The sequence below is a fragment of the Gymnoscopelus braueri genome (genome assembly GCF_963280865.1).
Source record: "Gymnoscopelus braueri genome assembly, chromosome: 10".
NCBI lineage: Eukaryota > Metazoa > Chordata > Actinopteri > Myctophiformes > Myctophidae > Gymnoscopelus > Gymnoscopelus braueri.
In genome coordinates this window covers 45,248,704-45,269,789 of record NC_137611.1, presented here as the reverse complement: position 1 = coordinate 45,269,789, position 21,086 = coordinate 45,248,704, and the positions used below count along the sequence as shown (strand labels likewise).

General features: G+C 42.0%; 2 protein-coding genes across 3 annotated transcripts in view; both read left to right on the top strand.

The window, feature by feature from the left end:
• LOC308093092 (solute carrier organic anion transporter family member 5A1-like) overlaps positions 1-9,436 on the top strand; it is a 43,363-nt gene extending 33,927 nt beyond the window's left edge. For both annotated transcript variants that reach the window (XM_080439303.1, XM_080439304.1), the window contains exons 6-12: positions 13-230; positions 2,596-2,760; positions 4,581-4,779; positions 6,001-6,160; positions 6,934-7,178; positions 7,933-7,997; positions 8,909-9,436. In XM_080439303.1, coding sequence (XP_080295429.1) covers positions 13-230; positions 2,596-2,760; positions 4,581-4,779; positions 6,001-6,160; positions 6,934-7,178; positions 7,933-7,997; positions 8,909-9,423 — 1,567 coding nt within the window. In that variant the 3' untranslated portion in view covers positions 9,424-9,436. The remainder of the gene's footprint in view (positions 1-12; positions 231-2,595; positions 2,761-4,580; positions 4,780-6,000; positions 6,161-6,933; positions 7,179-7,932; positions 7,998-8,908) is intronic.
• The window catches only part of LOC308093091 (nuclear receptor coactivator 2-like), a 208,974-nt gene that overhangs the window by 109,549 nt on the left and 78,339 nt on the right, over positions 1-21,086 (top strand). The gene's annotated exons all lie outside the window — the stretch shown is intronic.

Genomic DNA, 21,086 nt, shown 5'->3' with positions numbered 1-21,086 from the left:
CCCACCCCCCAGGTGGAGTGGTTTTCTACTGTGTTCGGTGGCCATGTTGCTGGTCATCTTCCCCATGTTCACCTTCCCCAAGAAGCTGCCTCCACGCCACAAGAAGAAGAAGAAGAGGAATAAGATGTCTATGGACGAGCTGTCGAGCGACGACGACGTGCTGAAGGAGAAGACAAACAACCAGGCCAAAAGTGTCACCTCCTCCATGGGTTTCGGGAGGGACATCAAAGGTACTGTATACCGTACTCTGGTTCTCGACCTTTTTCAGGCCGCGACCCTCCCAAAATATAATCATATTTGAACTGGGGACCCCCCCACCCTGACACGCACTTGGAATTGTTGGGGTTGAGGCATTACATTTAGTTTGACTCGGTTCCACAGATAAATATTGTGAAAATAGCAGATCTAACGCGAGGCGTTGTGAACTTGTAGATCTGCTATTTTTGCAATGTTTGCCTCTTTCTTATACAGTATCATTTCACAATTTGGCCAATTTTTGACCAGTTTTTATAGTATAGTTTCTATTAGTTTGTTGTTTACTTTTGATGAAGGAATGTTTTTTTTTAGGTATTAAAGGTTCTATGACTTCTATGACTATCACTTTTTTTAGTTTTTATATTTTTGGGGGGGTTTTATGACCTCAATTAGACCCTAAAAACCTGAACTTTAAACATTCATTGGATTATCTATGGTCTGGGGTTTTCTGAATAATTAGGCTGAAAAGTAATCTGTGATTGGCCCCTGGACTTTGATGTCACAGTCCATTAATCCCGCCCCCTCTCCGCCCCTCCCCTCCCCTATCCATTTTGGGGGGGGGGGGGGGGGGAGCAGAGGCGATGATTGACTGTCAAAATCCCTCAACAGAGCCACCCGCAGGCAAAGATTTCTTTTTTCATTGCAGACAGAAAAAATCCTGCCATGTATCACTGGAGTGGATTCTTCAGTTAAAACTTTTAATACACGTTTGAAGGACTATGATAAATACTTTTAATGTGTTGTAAAACTGAACGTCATGAAACCTTTAAAAAGGTCTGAAAAGTCTTTAACTCATTCAGTGCCATGGACGTCTCAGACGTCAACATTTTCAAAAGCACAGAGCGCCATTGACGCCAAAGACGTCCAAACTGTTTCAGTGTACCACCAGTTGGCGCTGTTCTCTATCGCACGAGTGATCTTTTTCATCGTCTAGTCACACAGGTCCAGGAGATCACGAGATCCCAAGATTTCCTCCTCCATCCGCTTCCCGGTTAGGGGCTGCGGGGAATTAGCTGTCACTTGAGTTGTATTTCATAGTGAAAATCATGTGGGAACCCCGACCCACAATTTGAGAACCACTGTACTGGAGTGCGACCGATGCCACAATGTTCTGTCCCATCCCCATTGTGGAGTCCTAGACCATCGATTACCGATTTTGACCGATATTTTGTCAAATTGATTGATTGAATACTTTATTGACGATTGTGAAAGGAAACGACTTTAGAAACACGCCAAATGGTTGACACGAAAAGTCTTGTTTCCATTGTGGTCCGTTAAGCATTCAACACTTAAAACAACAGTGCAACAAACGAAACAAACGAGACGAACTCTGTCAATTTGAAAAACGTTTTCACATGTTTTTCTAAAACAGCCGATCTACATGCTCAACACAATTTTTAAAAAACCTTTTTCACCAAGATACATGCCCACAATATACATGTCGTCTCAGTGTCGGGTGGAAAACCTTGTATGTTCAAAACTGTGACTTTTCAGGATTCCAATAAAAAAATAGCAAAAGTATCAGATCTACCAGCTCTACCAGCTCGAGAGGTTTCTGCCCGACAACAGCGATGTATAAAGGTTGAAAGTGGTTTAAAATCAGGACAAACTTTGCATAACTGTCAACACTGATGTCGTCAAAAAAGTCAAATAATGACCTATATGTCAGTGGTTCTCAAACGTTTCCCCCAAATTGATATATATATATAAAAGGCCGTGGACCCCCATCAGAAAATATGTTGTGCCAGGGACCCCCAGAAGCAAAGGTTTGTGTAAAAATGTTTGCTTTTGTTTTCGCTAATGTTCAAGATTTTTGAACAATAGCAGATATACAAGCTCATAGTGCGACACAAAGTGACGCGCTATGAACTTGTATACTATTTTTGAATGGCCAAAATATAAAAGCTTAAAGTGGTTAAAATGATTGTGATGCTATATTAACTCATTCAGTGCCAATGACGTCTGAGACGTCACGTTTTTCATAAGCCCAGAGTGCCAATGACGTCTGAGACGTCATGAAAAAAAAAAAAAAAAAAGTTCAGAACCCAAGATAATATAATGATTTGAAGATTTGCTGCTCCATTCACTTCTTGTTTAACTTCTTACTGAAAAAGGCTGTATCTCGGCTCCTAAGCACTTTTTTTTTACAATGTATTTTTGGCCTTGGCACAAGGGTGATATAATATAATAATTTTTTGGCACTGAATGAGTTAACCAATTTTGGACCCCCTGGAACCTCCCCGCCAAGGACCCCTGGAGGTCCCCGGACCCCACTTAGAGAACCAATGCTATGTGTGACCTTTCTCACCAACCTCTCTGTCTCTCTGTCTCTCTCTCCAGACCTCCCTAAGGCAGCGATTCGTATCCTCAGTAACGTGACCTTCCTCTTCGTCAGTCTGTCCTACACGGCGGAGAGTGCCATCGTAACGGCCTTCATCACCTTCATCCCCAAGTTCATAGAGTCTCAGTTCGGTATCCCTGCGTCCAGCGCTTCAATCTACACGGGTACGTGGCGTGCAACACACACACACACACACACACACACACACACACACACACGCACACACAGACACAGACGCACACACAAACTCACACAGACATACCCACGCATACACACATACACTCACATACATAGGGCTTTCACGATTACACATTTAAGTTGACACACAAATGATTTAATTGTGTTTCTGTCGTTGGAACATTATGAATGAAATGACGTTTCTGTTTGTCTGTTAGCCTTCGTAAACAAAAGTTGCACACATATTTAATTACTTTATACCTTAAAAATAAATATTAATAGTGGAAATAGAGGATCTACAAGCTCAAAAGGCGGCGCATCACAACGCGTTTTGAGCTTGTAGATCAGCGATTATCTCAAATAATTGTGATTATGCAATACTTGTGACAGGCCTACACACACACACTTTCTACGCAACTTAAAAGATGGTGTAAATGATATTTTTGTTAAATAGCTCTATATTCTGATAATAATTAATAGTAATAATTGCTATAGGGTGTTTGTTCAGCGTCAGGGGTCTCTCCCCGTCTCTACAGCTCTTTAGTAAACAGAAAATACATTTCCAGGTCGGAATACCAATTTTATCCAGTCAGGAGAGCATACAGCACAAACATTATACTTATAATACAATTCATGTCATGTGAGTTAAATTCTCAGAACTTATTCGGGACAAGTGTTTCCAGCTCCCATTTTGCGCATTTTCTTTTGCAAAACCAGTTCAAGCGAGCGTAAAAAACAAAAATAAATGATCTGTGTTTTCCATTCAGGATTTTTCATGTGCAAATTAAAAATGGGACTCTATAAAAAATATATTATGATTTAACCACTTGAGCCCTATTTCAAACATCGTTCAAAAGTAGCAGATCTACAAGCTTCGAGCTTGCAGATCTGCTACTTTAGATGCTTTTGTGTGACGCTGTAGTGTGATCACGTAGGGCATTAATTTACGAAAAAACACAAAAGGTTAGAATATGAGATAAGCCCAACAACAACAATATAGTGAAAATACAGTTTTTTTAAAAATCACAAATGCACATAAATCTGGTTGATAAACCCAGTTAGACAGAGAGAAGAAGGGAGGATGGAGAGAACACTGGAGACAAAGAGAGAGCGAGAAGAGTGTTTGTCGGAGAGCAGCTCAGGACAACTGTCATTAATAATCTAAAACTATCATCCTCAAATAACCAGGACTCCACACACACACACACACACACACACACACACACACACACACACACACACACACACACACACACACACACACACACACACGTACAATCCGCTTTTACACGAAGACAAATGTACACAATGAATTATCAATCATGCAATGCCGGTCAGTGGCCTAGATCGTCCCTACACACACACACACACACACACACACACACACACACACACACACACACACACACACACACACACACACACACACACACACACACACACACTGAGCACAGACACAAAAGCAAAGATAACATTAATAAAACACAGTTCAAACAAATGATGGTAGACCTCTCTCTCTCTCTTTCTTTCTATCATCTCTCTCTCTCTACACACATCCCCATCTCTCTCTCTCTCTCTCTCTCCCCCCATTCCCCCTCTCCCCTCTCTTTCTCTCTCTACACATCCCCATCTCTCTCCATCCCCCTCTCTCTCGTTCTGCCCCCTCCCCTCTCTCTCTTCCTCCATCTATCTCTCCCCCTCTCTTCCTCCATATCTCTCCCCCCTCTCTCTCTCTCTCTCTCTCTCTCTCTCTTCTCGCTCTCTCTCTCTCTCTCTCCCCCCCTCCCCCCCTCCATCTCTCCACTAGGTGTGATCATAGTGCCCAGTGCGGGGGTGGGCATCGTGCTGGGGGGCTACATCATAAAGAAGCTGAAGCTGGGAGCCAGGGAGTCGGCCAAGCTGGCCATGATCTGCAGTGGAGTCTCTCTGATGTGCTTCTCCACCCTGTTCATAGTGGGCTGTGAGAGCATCAACCTGGGAGGAATCAACATCCCCTATACTACTGGGTCTGTCTGTCTGTCTGTCTGTCTGTCTGTCTGTCTGTCTGAATACTTTATTAACATGCTTATTAACAGTACAGGTAATACAGTCAAAGGTTATGCTAAAAGATTCCCAGGGGATTTTTATGCAATTAGAAAGCTTATTTGTCATTGTCCATGTGGTCTATTGTGCTACATTGGGGGGTTATATACAGTATATTTCTATCTATCTTAAATAAATTGATGAGTCATGACATTTTATGAACCAATTCAAAGACATTTCTGGGTACTCGTGCACACAAGACATAGTAAACTAACATTTATCATAAAACAGAGCACCCCTCCTCCTCTACAGTACTTGGCACCCTCCTAATCTACAGAGGCGTGCCAGCGCTGCATAGGAGAGACAGGTGATCAACAATCAATTACACAGTCTCACACAGTACAACAAACAAACATGTCAAACAAGTCGTTGTTATGTGTACAACAATACATTGTCCATCAATGCATTCATGTGTTAAAAGATGTAACACAGACTACTCAAAAAGACACTTCCAATTGCCGGCTGATGGTGATTATTGGAAGCAGCTGTGTAGTGTGTGTCCCCACAGGCTGCCCCTGGTGACACTGAGTATCATCCTGGGGGGAGAGGCCTAAAAGTAGCCTTATTTTAGTTTTTAGAGGTCTGCAGTTTAGTTTTTAGTGATGTTGAGACGTTAGAGAACCATGACGTGCATGTATAGTCGAAATGACATTGAATGTGAGCTAGAGTCCTCATTGCACTCTTGTTGATAAAAGAGGAGATCCTGCCCAAACAGCTTGTTCTTTGGTTGACCTTGATAATAACCTTTGATGCCATCTTTTCACCAAAGTTTGTTTTCCAAACTATGGTACAAACCTAATAGGTTACCTCTTCTTTACTTGTTATTACATGGTCACCAACTGTGACCGTAAAGTCTTTCAGACTTACCGAGGTTGACTATAGTCTGCTGTCTGTCTGACTGGGTACCTGTGTGTGTGTCTGACTGTGTACCTTTGTCTGTCTGTCTGTCTGACTATTTACCTGTGTCTGTCTGTCTGTCTGTCTGTCTGTCTGTCTGTCTGTCTGTGTACCCGTGTCTCTCTCTGTGTTAATTTCGTCGACTAAAACTATGATGAAAAATGTTCGTCGACTACCTTTTTTCACTGACCAAAACTAAATCAAAATTTGAAGTCAAATTGAACACTGCGTCTCTCTCTGCTCTGCAGCCCCACCCTGACGATGCCTCAGAGGAACCTGACAGGAGGCTGTAATGTGAACTGTGGTTGTAGGATCAATGAGTACGCTCCTGTCTGTGGATCAGATGGAATCACTTACTTTAACCCCTGCCTGGCTGGATGCAGTGCGGTGGGCAACAACACTGCTGGGGTAGGTAACACACACACACACACACACACACACACACACACACACACACACACACACACACACACACACACACACACACACACACACACACACACATACACACTCCTTTATGTACTGTATATAATCATTATTTATAAGTATAGAATTATACATAATCATTGCTCACCTACATAGTTGTATATAACCGTACTGTATCTTTCTATAAATTACACAAATCCTTGTGTATAGTATATACATATAATCATTGTTATCTATATAATCATAATTGTTTATAGACTACTGTACAACTACAGTGTATAATCATAGTCATTGTTTCTGTTTACTTCTATTTATGTATAATAATCATTGTTCTGCGAATATTTGTTTTGAAACATGATATGTCTTTGATTGGCTGCCGTAAATGACTGAAAACCCCTGGTAAAATATATTCATGACAATATAATAGTTAATAATCATCTGACTGAATTCATGCCCCCAAAAAGCTGCTCACTTTCCTATTTGAAAACTCTGTGTGTCTAAAGGAGTACAGCAAAATACCCTTTTTTTCTTCTATCAATTACTCACCCTGTGAAGCCTTGAATACATTTTAGTTTTTGTCACATTTCTTTATGGTGAATGAAGAATCCCAAAACTTAGAAAATAATAGGCAGCCAAGCCAAGGAATGCTACACATTCTTCACGGGGTGAGTAGTAATACATTTCGGGGTGAAGTACTCCTTAACCTCTCTGACCTGTGTCGTTCTGACCTGTTGACCCCTGTCGTCCGCCAACAGATCCGTAACTACTCGGACTGCGCGTGCGTCCAGAGTCGTCAGGTGATCACGCCGTCGTCGGGCTCCCAGGGCGCCAACCAGATGCAGCTGGTGATCGTCAAGACCTACCTGAACGAGAACGGCTACGCCGTGTCGGGGAAGTGCGACCGCGCGTGCAACACGCTCATCCCCTTCCTGATCTTCCTGTTCATCGTCACGCTCATCACCGCCTGCGCGCAGCCCTCCGCCATCATCGTCACGCTCAGGTGAGTTTCCACGCCTTGGTTTATAGGGCATAGCAGTGGCAATCAAGCTATCCAGCCATTATTTCACAGAATCAAACGTTTTATGGTCATGAATCACCAGCGTCCTGGATGGCTTTCTAGGCTTAAAATAATTGATATAAATATTTTTGGAAATCTCTATGGGAGGAATTAATGGGGTCTGGAACGATGGAACCAGAAAATGTCTGTCTGTCTGTCTGTCTGTCTGCATACTTGGTGGGCTGTTCACACCGAGCACGATAACTAGAATTAGAACGATAAGTATGTGTGCGTCTACACTGATGAACGATCACGCTCTGTAAACAGTAGCACCAAACACGCGCTGTTTGATGCTGTTTATGTACACGAAGCAGCTCGTGTGCATAGGGAGAGAGAGATCTCCCCCTCTGTGGTGCTGAAAAACGCATGCAATAGGATACATGACAGACAGACAGACTCACAGGCCTGAAAACATAATTCCTGGAGGCGAGATAGTAGTAGCCTACCTGAGGTAATGCAAGCTAGCCTACCAGCTAGAGTTGGCTATTCACTTGATTGATTGATTGAGTTGTGAGATCGATTGCTTCCCAGATTTCCTTCTGATGTATTGGCCGTTTCTGTCGTTCATAAAATCGCTCTGAAAGTGTTCCAAACGATTTTGTTTACGACTATCGTTGTCGCTACAGTGGACTCTGCCAGCCACTTCAGTTGGAACGATTTTCAAACGACATATTCATAGTCGTCGCTCTGCTTGTAGGTCGGTAGCAGAGCAGGAGAGGCCGTTCGCTCTGGGAATGCAGTTTGTTCTGCTCAGGACCCTCGGTGAGTAAAGCACGCTGACACACATTTATATATCCAGTCAGGTTTAAGTGGTTAAATGCTGAACAAACACTGATAAATATATATATATAGTCATGTTTAAGTGGTTAAATACTGAACAAACATTCATATATCCAGTCAGGTTTAAGTAGTTAAATACTGAGCAGTGCTGTAGAGGCAGCGTAAACATCTGTTGTTCACTTCAGTGCTTTGATTTATTTACCCTAGGTTTATTTAGTAATGGCTTTATTTACAATTCAATTCAGTAATTGAAACGTGTGTGTGTGTGTGTGTGTGTGTGTGTGTGTGTGTGTGTGTGTGTGTGTGTGTGTGTGTGTGTGTGTGTGTGTGTGTGTGTGTGTGTGTGTGTGTGTGTGTGTGTGTGTGTGTGTGTGTGTGTGTGTGTGTGTGTGTGTGTGTGTGTGTGTGTGTGTGCGTGCGTGTTTTGCTGACCTCTCATCTGAAATGCTGACACCTGTCTCTCTCTCTCCCCACTATTCTATCTTTCCGTTTCTCTCTCTCCTCTTCCTCTCGGATCATCTCATCTTTCTCTTCTTGTCCTCTTCCATCTCTCTCTCCTCTATCGCTCTGTCCTTTCCCTACTACTCGCTCCCTTTCTCTCTCTCTCCGCATCGTAACCGTCCTTCCTTCTCTCCTTCTCTTATTTCTCACTCTTCCTCTCTCTTTCTTCCTCTCTGCTGCCTTCATCTATTTTCTTTCACTCAATTCTCCCCTTCATTTCTCCTTCTCCTTCTCCTTCTCCTTCTCCTTCCCTATCCTCTCTTCTCCTCCTCTCCTCTCCTCTCCTCTCCTCTCCTCTCCTCTCCTCTCCTCTCCTCTCCTCTCCTCTCCTCTCCTCTCCTCTCCTCTCCTCTCCTCTCCTCTCCTCTCGTCTCCTCTCCCTCTCCTCACAGCGTACATTCCCACTCCCATCTACTTCGGGGCGGTCATCGACACCACGTGCATGCTGTGGCAGCAGGACTGCGGCGTGCACGGCTCGTGCCACGAGTACGACGTCACCTCGCTGCGCTTCGTCTACTTCGGCCTCGCCGCCAGCCTCAAGTTCCTGGGCTTCCTCTTCATCTTCCTCACCTGGTACTCCATCAAGTACAAGGAGGAGCGGGTGGAGCGCTGGCTGAAGCGCCACCTGGGCGCGCCGGGCGGCGACACAGTGGGCGCGCTCGTGTGCCACCCGGGCGGCCGCAAGGGCCACGCCCGCACGCGCTCCTGCCCCGTCAACATCCCGCGCACCGACGGGACGGCGGGAGGAGCGGCCGTTCAGAACGGCGTGGGCCACGCGGCGGCGGCTCTCAACCGGGGGGTGAGCACGCAGAGCTGCCCCGGGGACGAGCTCAGAGCCCTGCCGCCGCCCGCGCTTCCTCCTCCCCCTCGTCCCCAGACGCCGGCACGCTCGCTGGAGCAAGTCTGAGACCTCCTCCTCCTCCCCCCCTGTATCCACGCCCGTCTAAAAAAATTAAAACGTGCCTTTTATTCACTACGGTCCTCACATGTTACGTGTACACACACACACACACGGTCAGTCACAGGCATTGGACTTGTGTGCCCCCCCCACCCCCACCCCTTTGTAGAACCTAGGCCAGTGGATCTCAAACTTCTAAGGACCCCCCCCCCCCCCATAACATTTGGTTCCATTTGTACACTCTCAGAGTTACAGACCTGTAAGGGTCTATTTGGAACCCCCCTCACCAAGGAACCCTTGTGGTCCCTGGACCCCCCACTTTGAGAACTACTGAGTTAACTCCCCACATAACTCGCAGAGTTACAGACCTGTTAGCGTCCTTTTGGTTCCCTGCTGTCAGTTATTTCACGGAGAACCCCCTGGAAACCCCCCCCCCCCAAGGACCCCCTTGGGGGTTCCCGGAGCCCACGTTGAGGACCACTGACCTAGACTCAACCAGAGAACAGATACCTCAGCTTCGAGCCCCCCCATAGAGCCTGGTTTCACATTATAGTTGCGCGCCGGAGTCGCGCACCAGACGTAGCATCACGTGGCGCCGTGAGCTGAACGCGGTGCTGAGTTCGGTGCGTTGACGCCACGCGCAGCCAAGTATAAACCGGGCGTGCAGGGCCGTTCACAACCAAGCACTATAAACCAGTGGTGGAAAAAGTACTCAAATGTTTCACTTAAGTAAAAGTATCAATACTGCAATGTAGAAGTATACTCTGTTACAAGTAAAAGTCTGGAATTCAACATTTACTTGAGTAAAAGTACAAAAGTATTGGTGTCAAAATGTACTTAAAGTACCAAAAGTGAAAGTACTAAAATGTTTGAAAATAGCAGATCTACAAGCTTGTGAGCTTGTGAGCTTGTAGATGTTTTATAATGTAATAATTTATATCTGCAAAGTAACGAGTAACTAAAGTTTTCAAATAATTGTAGTGGAGTAAAAGTACAATATTTGCCTCCGAGATGTAGTGGATTAGAACTAAAAGTATAGGCAATTGGAAATACTCCAGCAAAGTACCTCAAAATTGTACTTAAGTACAGTACTTGAGTAAATGTACTTAGTTACTTTACAACACTGACTATAACTATTATAACTATAAAAGATTTAACCACTTAAGCCTCAGCAACCATATTGTAAGGAGCTTGTCGATCTGCTATTTTCAGCGAAAGCTTTCCCCACAATAACAGAAAACAGAAAAGACACTAGTATAGAGCCCTGAGGGACCTTAAGTGGTTAAAATTTGTTCTAACCCGCGTGGACGGGAGAGTCCACACCACGACTATAACAAAGACGATGGTGAGCGATAATGGTTATCGATATAGTTATTAGTGCTCGATGTGAACGGCCAATAGCACCTGTTCGTGTGCGTAGCCTTTTTAGTTTTTTGGTCGTGTATTTGTCGGGACGCATCACGTTGCGCGGGTGTGTGTGTGTTCCTGCTCACCACGGATCACCTTCATCACTGGAACAAAATGAGGAGGAAAAAAAACTTGAAAAAAATAAATAAAAGAAAAACAAATGTGGAAAAGTATTAGTAACAGTGGAGAGCCGATGGCATGGTGCTATGTGAGAATGACGTGAACGCCTCGCGGCGCTTTCCCCTCTTTTTTCCCGTTTTTTTTGTATTTTAGCGTTTTAAAAGAGGAGGAATAAAAAACAAACAAAAAAAAAATAACCCAAGTGGACAATGTGTGTCTGGCTAAGCGGCTTGGCATGTACAAAACGCATTCCTGCTCTCTGTAAGGCCTTTTGTTGCTGCCCCCGGAAAAAACACAATGGCAGCGAGTATTAACGTTTGGAAGTATAGCAACCGGACTGTTTGGCTTTCCCCCAGGCCCCAACACAATGTGTCCACCACACGTGAATCCACGCTTTTTTACCTTGAAAGAAATAACATGGATGTTTTGCTGGCTGCTGGCCGCATACCCCGACTGGACAACGCAGCCAATGGTTTCTACAATCATGTTTAGAAGGACGGAAGATGAAACTGTCACCGTGGAAAAAGGTTCTTAGTGAAGGTCACGGAACAAGTGGGTTTTACCCGATGGAAAGAATCGAGTACTAATCTAAAGCTGCAATCCACAACTTCATGCATTACATTTCTCAGAATGGGTCAAATTAGCAATAGAGTATATGTTCAGAAGCATCTTCCATAAAACATTACCTGACAGGTCTTGGATATTTCATAAAAGCAATTTCTTCACCGGGTTGGCTGTATGTAGAACAGCAAGAGAACATACTAGGTGGAACATAGGTTTAGAATAATACCTAAATATCTTTATTCTACATATTGTGCTAATTATGTAGGAAACACATTTCTAGTTAGGAGGACTTCTTTCTCAGTGTTTCACAAATCACAGATTGCAGATTTGGTTTTGCTTTAACCCATTTAGACTTGAGACTTGCGACATAAGTTTTCTGAAAAATGTCAAATATTTATTAAAAAATGACAAAAGTGTATGTTGCTATACTGTACATAGCAACAACTACCCCAAAAGGGGTTCCCGTCTTGACAGGTGTAGTTACAAATAGGGGTTCCCGCCCTAAATGGGTTAAATCCCTGCAACTTTCATGTCCTGCTCACTAGGAATCGGACCGGGGTCCCATGCGTGACCGCTGCAATCTCTACTGCTGAGCTAATAGAAAGCCCGTTTGAGCAGAGGGTATATTGTGTTTTTGGACTTCATGCAATACCACTTGTCAACAAGCTGTGGTCCTACCCGACCCCAGGATCTAAATGTCTCAATTGAAGAACACGGGTAGACCAAATATTGTATTAACATGCAGGTTTGTCAAAACGTTTCATTCACGTGCAAGAAAAAGTTATGGATTGCAGCTTTACTTTAATGTAAATCTTTCATATCTACGCATTAGGCAATATGAGAGAGCAGGGGCTCCTATGGTATATCATTCAAGAAAAAGCATAGAGGATTACATTAATTTGTAGTATCATGAGAGAGTTTTGGAATGGAATCTTAAATCTAGTCTAGTGCAGGAATATCCTCTTACAAGCGTGTTACAAGCGTGCCACCGCTCGTATGCTAACAGCTAGCCAACATGTTAAACGGTAGTGACGCTGAATTCAACCTTTTGTAACCTTTTGGCCAAAAGAAAAGGATAGTTGTGTGTTTTTTTTCTTTTTTTTTTGTCCTGGGCTCGCATACCAGCCTCAGTAACAGCTCTATAGGCTGCTCTAAGGAGGCATTTTCTCAGCAAGACGGCAGTGCTTCTTGTAAAACCAATAAATAAGTTACTTTATTTTCTTTTTAGCTCGAGTCCTGCTGATTTCAGAGCTGCAGACTTTTTCAGAGAGCAGAGCCTTGTACAGAAGTTGGGGAAAACTGAAAAAAAGTATAGAAAAGCTGAGAAGTAGTTTCAAGCTCCTTGAAATGTTTTTAAGTAGAAATAATGGAGAAAATTCTGGATAAAATGTGATAAAATTAGAAGGCATTTTGTGTCCTGGGTCCCAACTAGGATTCAATGATGGATCATCTAAAACAGTGCATCTCAACCTCAAGCGGTGATTTTTCTCGTAGGGAACAGCCCTTATACAGCTAATGATTTCTGGGGTTGCAAATGTCTTTGACTGAACAAAATAAGGATTGATGTCCACAGCGGACTCCGGCCAGATGCATTTCTCCTTAGGGACAGCACTTCTCCTTAAAGTGCAAACCCATTGATTTTCTTTCTTTTTTTTTTACCAAGGCAGCTTATGCTGGCCAACAGTGTTATAGCAACGCCAAACAGAACTAGCGAGATTGTGTTTTTGTTGCCTTCCATTACATTTCCTTCCCTCACAAACCGTTGTCCTGTCTAAAGGAGTGATTCTCAATCTTTTTCATTTCAAGGACCCCCGAGTTTGATATGCATGAGGCCACGGACCCCCATTTGATACCATTTTGTCCTCCCCCCCAATCTGCTCTGTAAAATCTTCAGTGAGAAATTAACTTTGAGAGCGTGCAAAGGCTCCATTTGGTTCTATTTTGCACGCACTTTGAGTTATAGAACCGTAAGGGTCCATTTTAGACCCCCTTGGTGGACCCCGAACCTCACGTTGATAACCAGGGGTCTAAATTGAAAGGCCATAGTGTCAACTCTGTGGCCATGTTGCCTGTTGGGTCAGACATTTCATGCATATACACACATACAACATGCAATACCTGTTTCCACTGCCTGTCAATTCACACACTGTGGTTGGGTGACCCCTGCTGGTCAGATCTGGATCTTTTTTTTTATTGGTTGGAATGAGTTGTTGTAATTCAGTGTGTTGTGTGTATAGTTATTTTTTTTTCATCAAAGATATGCTGAATGTTTTTTTCTGTTCTCAGTTCTCAGGGGACAGTTTGTCACACAGTAAAAATCCTCACTGGTAATTTACATACCTGGTAATTTACATAACTCGGAGAGTTACAAACGGATAAATTAACGGAGGATTTTGCTGTGTACATAATAATGTTGCTGTCGGTTCAAACACTGTTCACGTGGAGAAACCTGTTGCGTTGTCGATGTTTTTTTTAAAAGCATTGGAAGTACAGATGTGTACCGTGGCTTCTTGGGGGTTACCAACATGCTCTGCACCATCCCTTCTTGAGGTACGAACATGCTTTATACCATCCCTTCTTGAGGTACGAACATGCTTTATACCATCCCTTCTTGAGGTACGAACATGCTTTATACCATCCCTTCTTGAGGTACGAACATGCTTTATACCATCCCTTCTTGAGGTACGAACATGCTCTATACCATCGATTCTTCGGAGTATGGACATGTACCATCGCTTCTTTTTTTATGATCAACTGAATGATTGCAGTGAGTTTCTTTTCTATATCGGGGGATTTTCGTCGTAACAATTTCGATGTTAAAGAGTGCAGTGCAATTACAGTCCTTCCAGAGATACACAGCCAGAACCACGAGAGTAGATAAACTGACATCATTTTAGTGACAAACTGACGAGTTTATCACTAAAAAGTATTGTTTCGACAATAGTGGAGAGAATGTGAACATTTTAGAATTACGGAGGGGCTAATTATAGTTGATAAAGAAATCAGAATTGTAGTCGCGAACTGTGACAACTGGAAGTAGTTTACCGCTGTTTGACCTCGTTATGTTTTTCACCTGCCGTGAAAACATTGAGCGGTCGTCACTGTTTAGAGTAGAATAGATTAGACACATCACAACCACGACATTCCATATCCATGTAATAACGAAACGAACAAGTAGAATGTTCAGGCTTAACCACTTAAGACCCCCAGCATCCGTATTGTGGGGAAAGCTTTCGCAGGAAAATAGTAGCTCGACAAGCTTACAACGCGTCGCAGAAGCTTGACAAGCTTCTATTTTCCTGTGAAAGCTTTCCCCGCAATAACAGAAAACAGAAAAGATACTGGTGTAGAGCCCTGAGCGACTCCGCTCAACCATATGGGGTTTTAAGTGGTTGAAAGTGAATAAGTGCTAACCATGTGTTGATTTAATGGTGCGCAGAAATCCATAGGCCTGCGTCCTGTCTCGGTCTGCCAACATATTTGCTGTAACACCGCTGGGTTTTATATTTTCTAAAACATTGACACCTTTGTTTTTTTCCATTTTTGGTGTAATCACGTCCGATCATTTTGCTTCACGTCACAGAAGTGTTCGCTGGGCTTTCGGTGTCTGATCACTCTTAGAGCAGTGGTTCTCAAACATTTTCATCTCAAGGAGCACCCCCATCTGAAGAGATTTATGCCAGGGTTTGCCAAAATAGAAGATTTCTGTAAAAAAAATGTAATCTAAATTATTCCTTTTTGTTTTTTAAATAACAGATTACGAGCTCATAACGCATTGTATCACGAAGCATCGGCAACTAGGTTATTTTCTAATATCCGAACTAGGGTTTAAGAAGTGGTTAAACTTAGTTTGACGCTGTATTAAATAATTTTGCTGGGGAACCCCTGGAAACCCCCTCAAGGACCCCTTCCACATTGAGAACCACTATTTTAGAGTTTCTTCATTCCTTCTGCAACCTGCAATGACCTCCTTATATTTGTCCAGTGTCTTCAAAGACACTCGGAGAAAGTACCTCTCCAAGTTAAGCCTGGTTCATACTGTCATACATGGTCGTCCGCTGAACATGGCAGATCTACAAGCCCACAAGGCGCCGCAGATGCGACGTGTTGTGGGCTTGTATATCGGCCCCGTTCGCTTCCCCGTCGTGCAGCGAAGCGTAAACCAGGCGCCACTCGGCTCCGTTTGCGCTTGTTCTTTCTCCTGCAAGGCCTCAAGGACAGTGGTGGAAGAAGTACTCACATTTCTTACTTGAGTAGAAATAGCAAGTACCACAATGTAGAAAAAAAGTAAAAGTCCTGCATCTAAAATATTAGAAAAGTTGTCAAACTATTTTCGAAAATGGCAGACCTACAAGCTCACAATGCGACGCTTTGTGAGCATGTAGATCGGCTATTTTCGAATAGCCCAAGTATAAAATTTGGTTAATGTTTTTGTTTTATGTTTTTGTAATAACTAAAGCTGTCAAATAATTGGGAGTCAAAGTGGAGTAAAAAGTACAATATTTACCCCTGAGAAGTATAAAGTACCAAAAATGGGAAATGCTCAAGTAAATTAAAGTACCTCAAAATTGTACTTAAGTGCAGTACTTGTAAAGAGTAAATGTACTTAGTTAACTTTCCATCACTGCTCCAGGACTCCCTGAGGTCTGTTTCAGTCTTCGGAAGGTCTTTACTCTTTATCTTTTCAGTTGAGCTCTCGAGTTCAGGACTGTTTCCTCCTCTTTTCCTCACATTCTTCAAAGAGCTTTGTCATATTTTGTTCGGTCGGATGAACTGGTGGCCATATACCCTCTGCTGATGTTACTGTGAACCCACGAGCAAATCAATTGCCCTGCCTTATTTACTCTCCCTACTTTTGTTTTGTCTGAGCTTCCCACACTTAGTTGTACCTGCCTTGTTTACCTGGTTGTACCTGCCTTGTTTACCTTCCCGTACTTTATTTTTCCTGCCTTGTTTATTCCCTACTTTGTTGTACCTGCCTTGTTTACCTTCCCTACCTCGCCATTCCTGCAGCTGACAAATTCCAGGTTTTGCCACCCCCTCCAAAATACTGAACACAATTTAATTTTTTTTCTTCTTTTGTGAACAAAGAACAAATGTGTTGTGTATTATATTGTGGTATCAATTTCAAGATGGACTGCAGATGAGACTTGGCCTGGATGCTACTGTATCACCATGGGCTCCTTCAGGTAGATGTACATTTAGTTTGCCTTTCTCTACTTTGATCCTCTTCCTTGTTTTTGTTTTGTTTTCTTTGTTTTTTAGCAGTATTGTATTTATTTCAAAAGGACAAAGTGTTTTTGACTGGTTTAAAATGTCACACAGACGAAAAGCAAAATGTACATTATTTGTGGACACACTGTTTACAAATGCCTTGGATACTTGACTTCTGTCCAAAAAAAAATGTGAATAATAATAAAACAGTATTACTCGAGCTCCGGCTTTTGTGCATTTTGTTTCAAGGGGATAAAGCTAGAATTGAATGCTACGTTGCCCTCTAGTGGTCACAATTAACTTGGAAACTTATGGGAAGCTTATAAAACTTTTAGAATTTCAGAATAGTACAGTTAAGAACAGATATGTATTATTTATCGTTGATTATTACATTCATTGCACATTAAACATGTAGACAAAGTAGGCCTACTCAACTCCAGTCGGCTACTTGCTACTTGAGTCAAAGTATAGACCCTCCTGGTCAAATATGACTTAACCACCAGTGATAGTTGCTCTGTCAAATCTGTACTTGAGTTAAAATAATCGAGGACTTGAACCCGTTTTCCTGTGCAAAGTGCTGAAATGTTTACCATTGGGCTAATAGAGCCTGCCTGCTTGCTCAGGGGATAAATTGAATCATGACCATTAGGTCAAAATTCATGTCAGATCCTGTGGTTAGGTGAGATATGACCTTTGGCTTTGACACGAACGATCTAAATGTCTCAATAGAATATAGTATAAGTTATATTGTATTAGTATACTCTACCATACAGAATGGACAAAATTACACTTTACTCTTTTAAAAAGTTACATAGTGCCACTTTAAGTATTCAAATTACAAAGTACATTTTCTTTTTCATGTCAATGCATTGCTATATTGAAATGTAGACCTCCAGCTGATGTCAATCACCTTGTTAAGACAAAAGGTGTCAGTAACCTTGTCTACCAGCACATTGAAGGACACCATGACACTTCAACAAGAACAACTTTAGAAGATACCATTGCTGTCGGGTGGAAAACTCATATGTACTGAATAAAACTGTTTCTATTCAAAAATAGCAATCTACAAGCTCAAAAAGCATCTTGCAGATTGGCTTTTTTTTGCTACTTTTGTGTGACTACTAGTATGATGTAGGGCATTAATTTACAAAAAAAACTAAAAGTTAAAATATGGATATAAGAGTTTTCTGCCTGACAGCAATAATATGTAAACGCCATTTAAACAAAAACAAAACATGCTGTTAATGCAGTTGAACAGGCATGCTTAATTTATGGAAAAAAGAGCCAATCTACAAGTGTTACATCTGCAACGTGTTGTGAGCTTGTATCTGATATTTTCAGAGTGGGACACAGGCTAGTGGCTCTAGTTCTTCCAACTCAGACAGTGTGAGTTGGTAGTTGAATGTCCAGTCAGATTGTAGCTCATTTGTAAACAGCCACTCTGCGCCAATTGAGGACTCTACCACATTACCCTGCTTGGTCCTGCATACATTAGTTGGGACATTCTACCAGTAACATACATTTCCAATTCAATACAAATATCTTATTCTTGAATCTGAAACTTTTGTCATGTTGAACAAATGCATATCATGCCAGCATGTTTTTATATTTGAATAAAGAGCATTTGTATTCATATTTCACTTTATTTGATACAAATTTTATTTTCTTATTCATCACATGTCCCTGATTGACATCATTCCTAATCCTATTAGAAATATAATCAACACTTCAATCATAGTGGATGGTAAGCACAAGATCGGCCTATTTATAAGCCAAAACGTGAATCTGCCTGTTACAGCGCCACCATGAGGCTGATTTGAAAAATGTAGGGTGGCATTTCTTCCTTGGCCTAGTGGGGATGTGCTACAAAGTTTTACAGAAATCGGAGGTTGGTTCATGACTATTTACCAGTGGATCAAATGCCCCCGCCCCCAGTTAAAAATCACTAAATCATTAAAAAACTATAGAAAGCAATACTTGATTTTTTTGTTGACACTCATCTTTTAATTATTATCATTACAAACTAATAAAATAACCCTTCTTGTAAAAAAACAAAGTTGTCCTTTAATGTAATAATAGATTCATATGGTCGATCAGCCACAGAGATATCCAGTATTAAGGAACCAATTCATTACTAGAATATGACTGACAACTGATATAGTCCAAACAGTATTTGAATTCATTTAAATCATTATAGAACATTTAAAAACATGTGGGATTCATGAAATTACATATAATAGCCTACAAATTCTCAATTGAGTTTTATTGCAAAAAAAGTTTACACTTTTTTGTTGTAAATAAAACATCTGGGTTATTCTGGGATTTTAAAGTAAATACTAAAGGCTTAAAAGACTAAAAATCTGTATCCAACATCATACATTTACTCAGGCCTCCTGGTGGCGCTATGAAAGGCAGATGTGGAAAAATGCAGGGCAACGGTTTTTCCTAGGCCTCTTCAAAGTTTTACACAGATTGGTGCAGTTATAGGTAAAAAAAAATAGGGGTTCTTTCTGAAAGAACTCTTTCTAGCTAACCTTTCACAGAAAGAAATTCAAAAGTGCTGGAGTATTTCAACTTTACTGTACTAACTGAGGGCTAACATACAAATGAACGGTACAGTACTAAGACACATGTGCAACATGTGGCTGCAGATGGTGTGGTGGTCTAAGCATCAGACTCTCAGTGCAGAGATTCCATGTTCAAATCCCAATCCTCTTATAGGTCGGTGCTGGAGTATTTCAATTTAAATGGACTAACTTGAGGACAGCCAGGGTATGATTATACAATATTAACAGATAAGATAAATAATGAATTAAGTGTTCTTTATAACTGTTGTGTTGGTGTTGATTTAATTTTTCAGGGCTGGATTTTGTCAGCACCTGTAACTAAGTACCATATTTTTGGCATACAGGTTGGGAAAAGCCATCTAAAACTTTAATTTTAAACTTTTCAATCAAAAAATCCAAGTTGCATAAAGACAAATCTGCCCCACTGTGCGCACAACCAACGGACGTCCATACAACGTCCAAGTCAGACAGACCTATGTAACCGCCAACCAACCAGGCGTCCGTCCACACGGCGTCCATAAGGCCTCCGTCCATACGACGTCCAAATCAGACCTATGAAACCACCAACCAACCAGACGTCCTCACAAAGTCCGGATAAGACGTCCAAGTCAGACCTATAATCACCAACCAACCACACGTCCTCACAACGTCCGTTACGACAGCCATACGACGTCGATACAACGTCCGAGTCAGACCTCTGCTCCTTGAAACGACGTCGACACGACGTTCCTCTGTGACATCAGAAAGGTGACATCAGAAAGACGTCCATACAACGTCAATACAACGTCCAAGTAATGGAATGGATTACTGAAAATGAATAAAGAAATGGTAGAATACATTCCCTTCCCCTCCCTCTAACTCAATGAAGCAAAGGATATGATTGCTATTAACTACCATGTTAAAGCAGGCTAAAATAATTATGTCAACAAGGCAGCAGGGAAATTAGCTGGTATTAGTATTATTATTCAATATTGATGTAACTACATAAACATGTTGATACATTTGATTACAAAAGGCAAAAGTCAGGTGACTATCAAGCATTTTTGTCTCATGTTATTGCCATGACACCTGCTGGCTGAAGAAAAGTCAATGCAGGGCTTTACAAACACTGACAACATAATTATTCATGGCATATTCTTATTGATGACATTTGCTCAATTAGTGATTTTTAATAATAATAGTATTCTGTATTTTTTGTGATATGGTGTAGTATAGGCTACAGTGGTTCTCAAAGGACCCCCAAATTAATGTATTTGGCCGTGGACCTCCATACAAAATTTGAGTTGTTAAAATGTTTCTACCAACTCTCCTGTTTTCACCAGGAGACTCCTGTTATTTGACCTGTTATTTCTCCTGGACAACTCCTGTTCTTCCATTTCTCCTGTTTCGGGGGATTCCACCCTTTTTGTGTGGCCCCGCCCTCACTGATATGCAGTTTTGGATATGCGAATCACAATGGCAGTATTTGATTGTTCTTTTTGTTGTGTGTGGTCTCTCTCTCTCTAAAAAGAAATAAGAGATACTTTTAAGTAATTAGTGGTTATTAAATATGTCTCTTTTTGCTACTTTTAACTTTTTAATGGATCCTATGTAAGTAAAGCCTGATAAAGGTGTCAAACTCCCCAAATCCACCAGAATACTGGAAATTACATCTAGGCTACTCTGTTAAAAATCTCCTGTTACCTGACGGTCTGAGGTTGGCAGGTATACCCAGGGGCCTGTTCCTCAAAAGGTGAATTAGAGCTAAAGCCTGGCTTTTCCACCTATCCTGGCTTAATTTAGCCAGGATTAGAGCTGAGT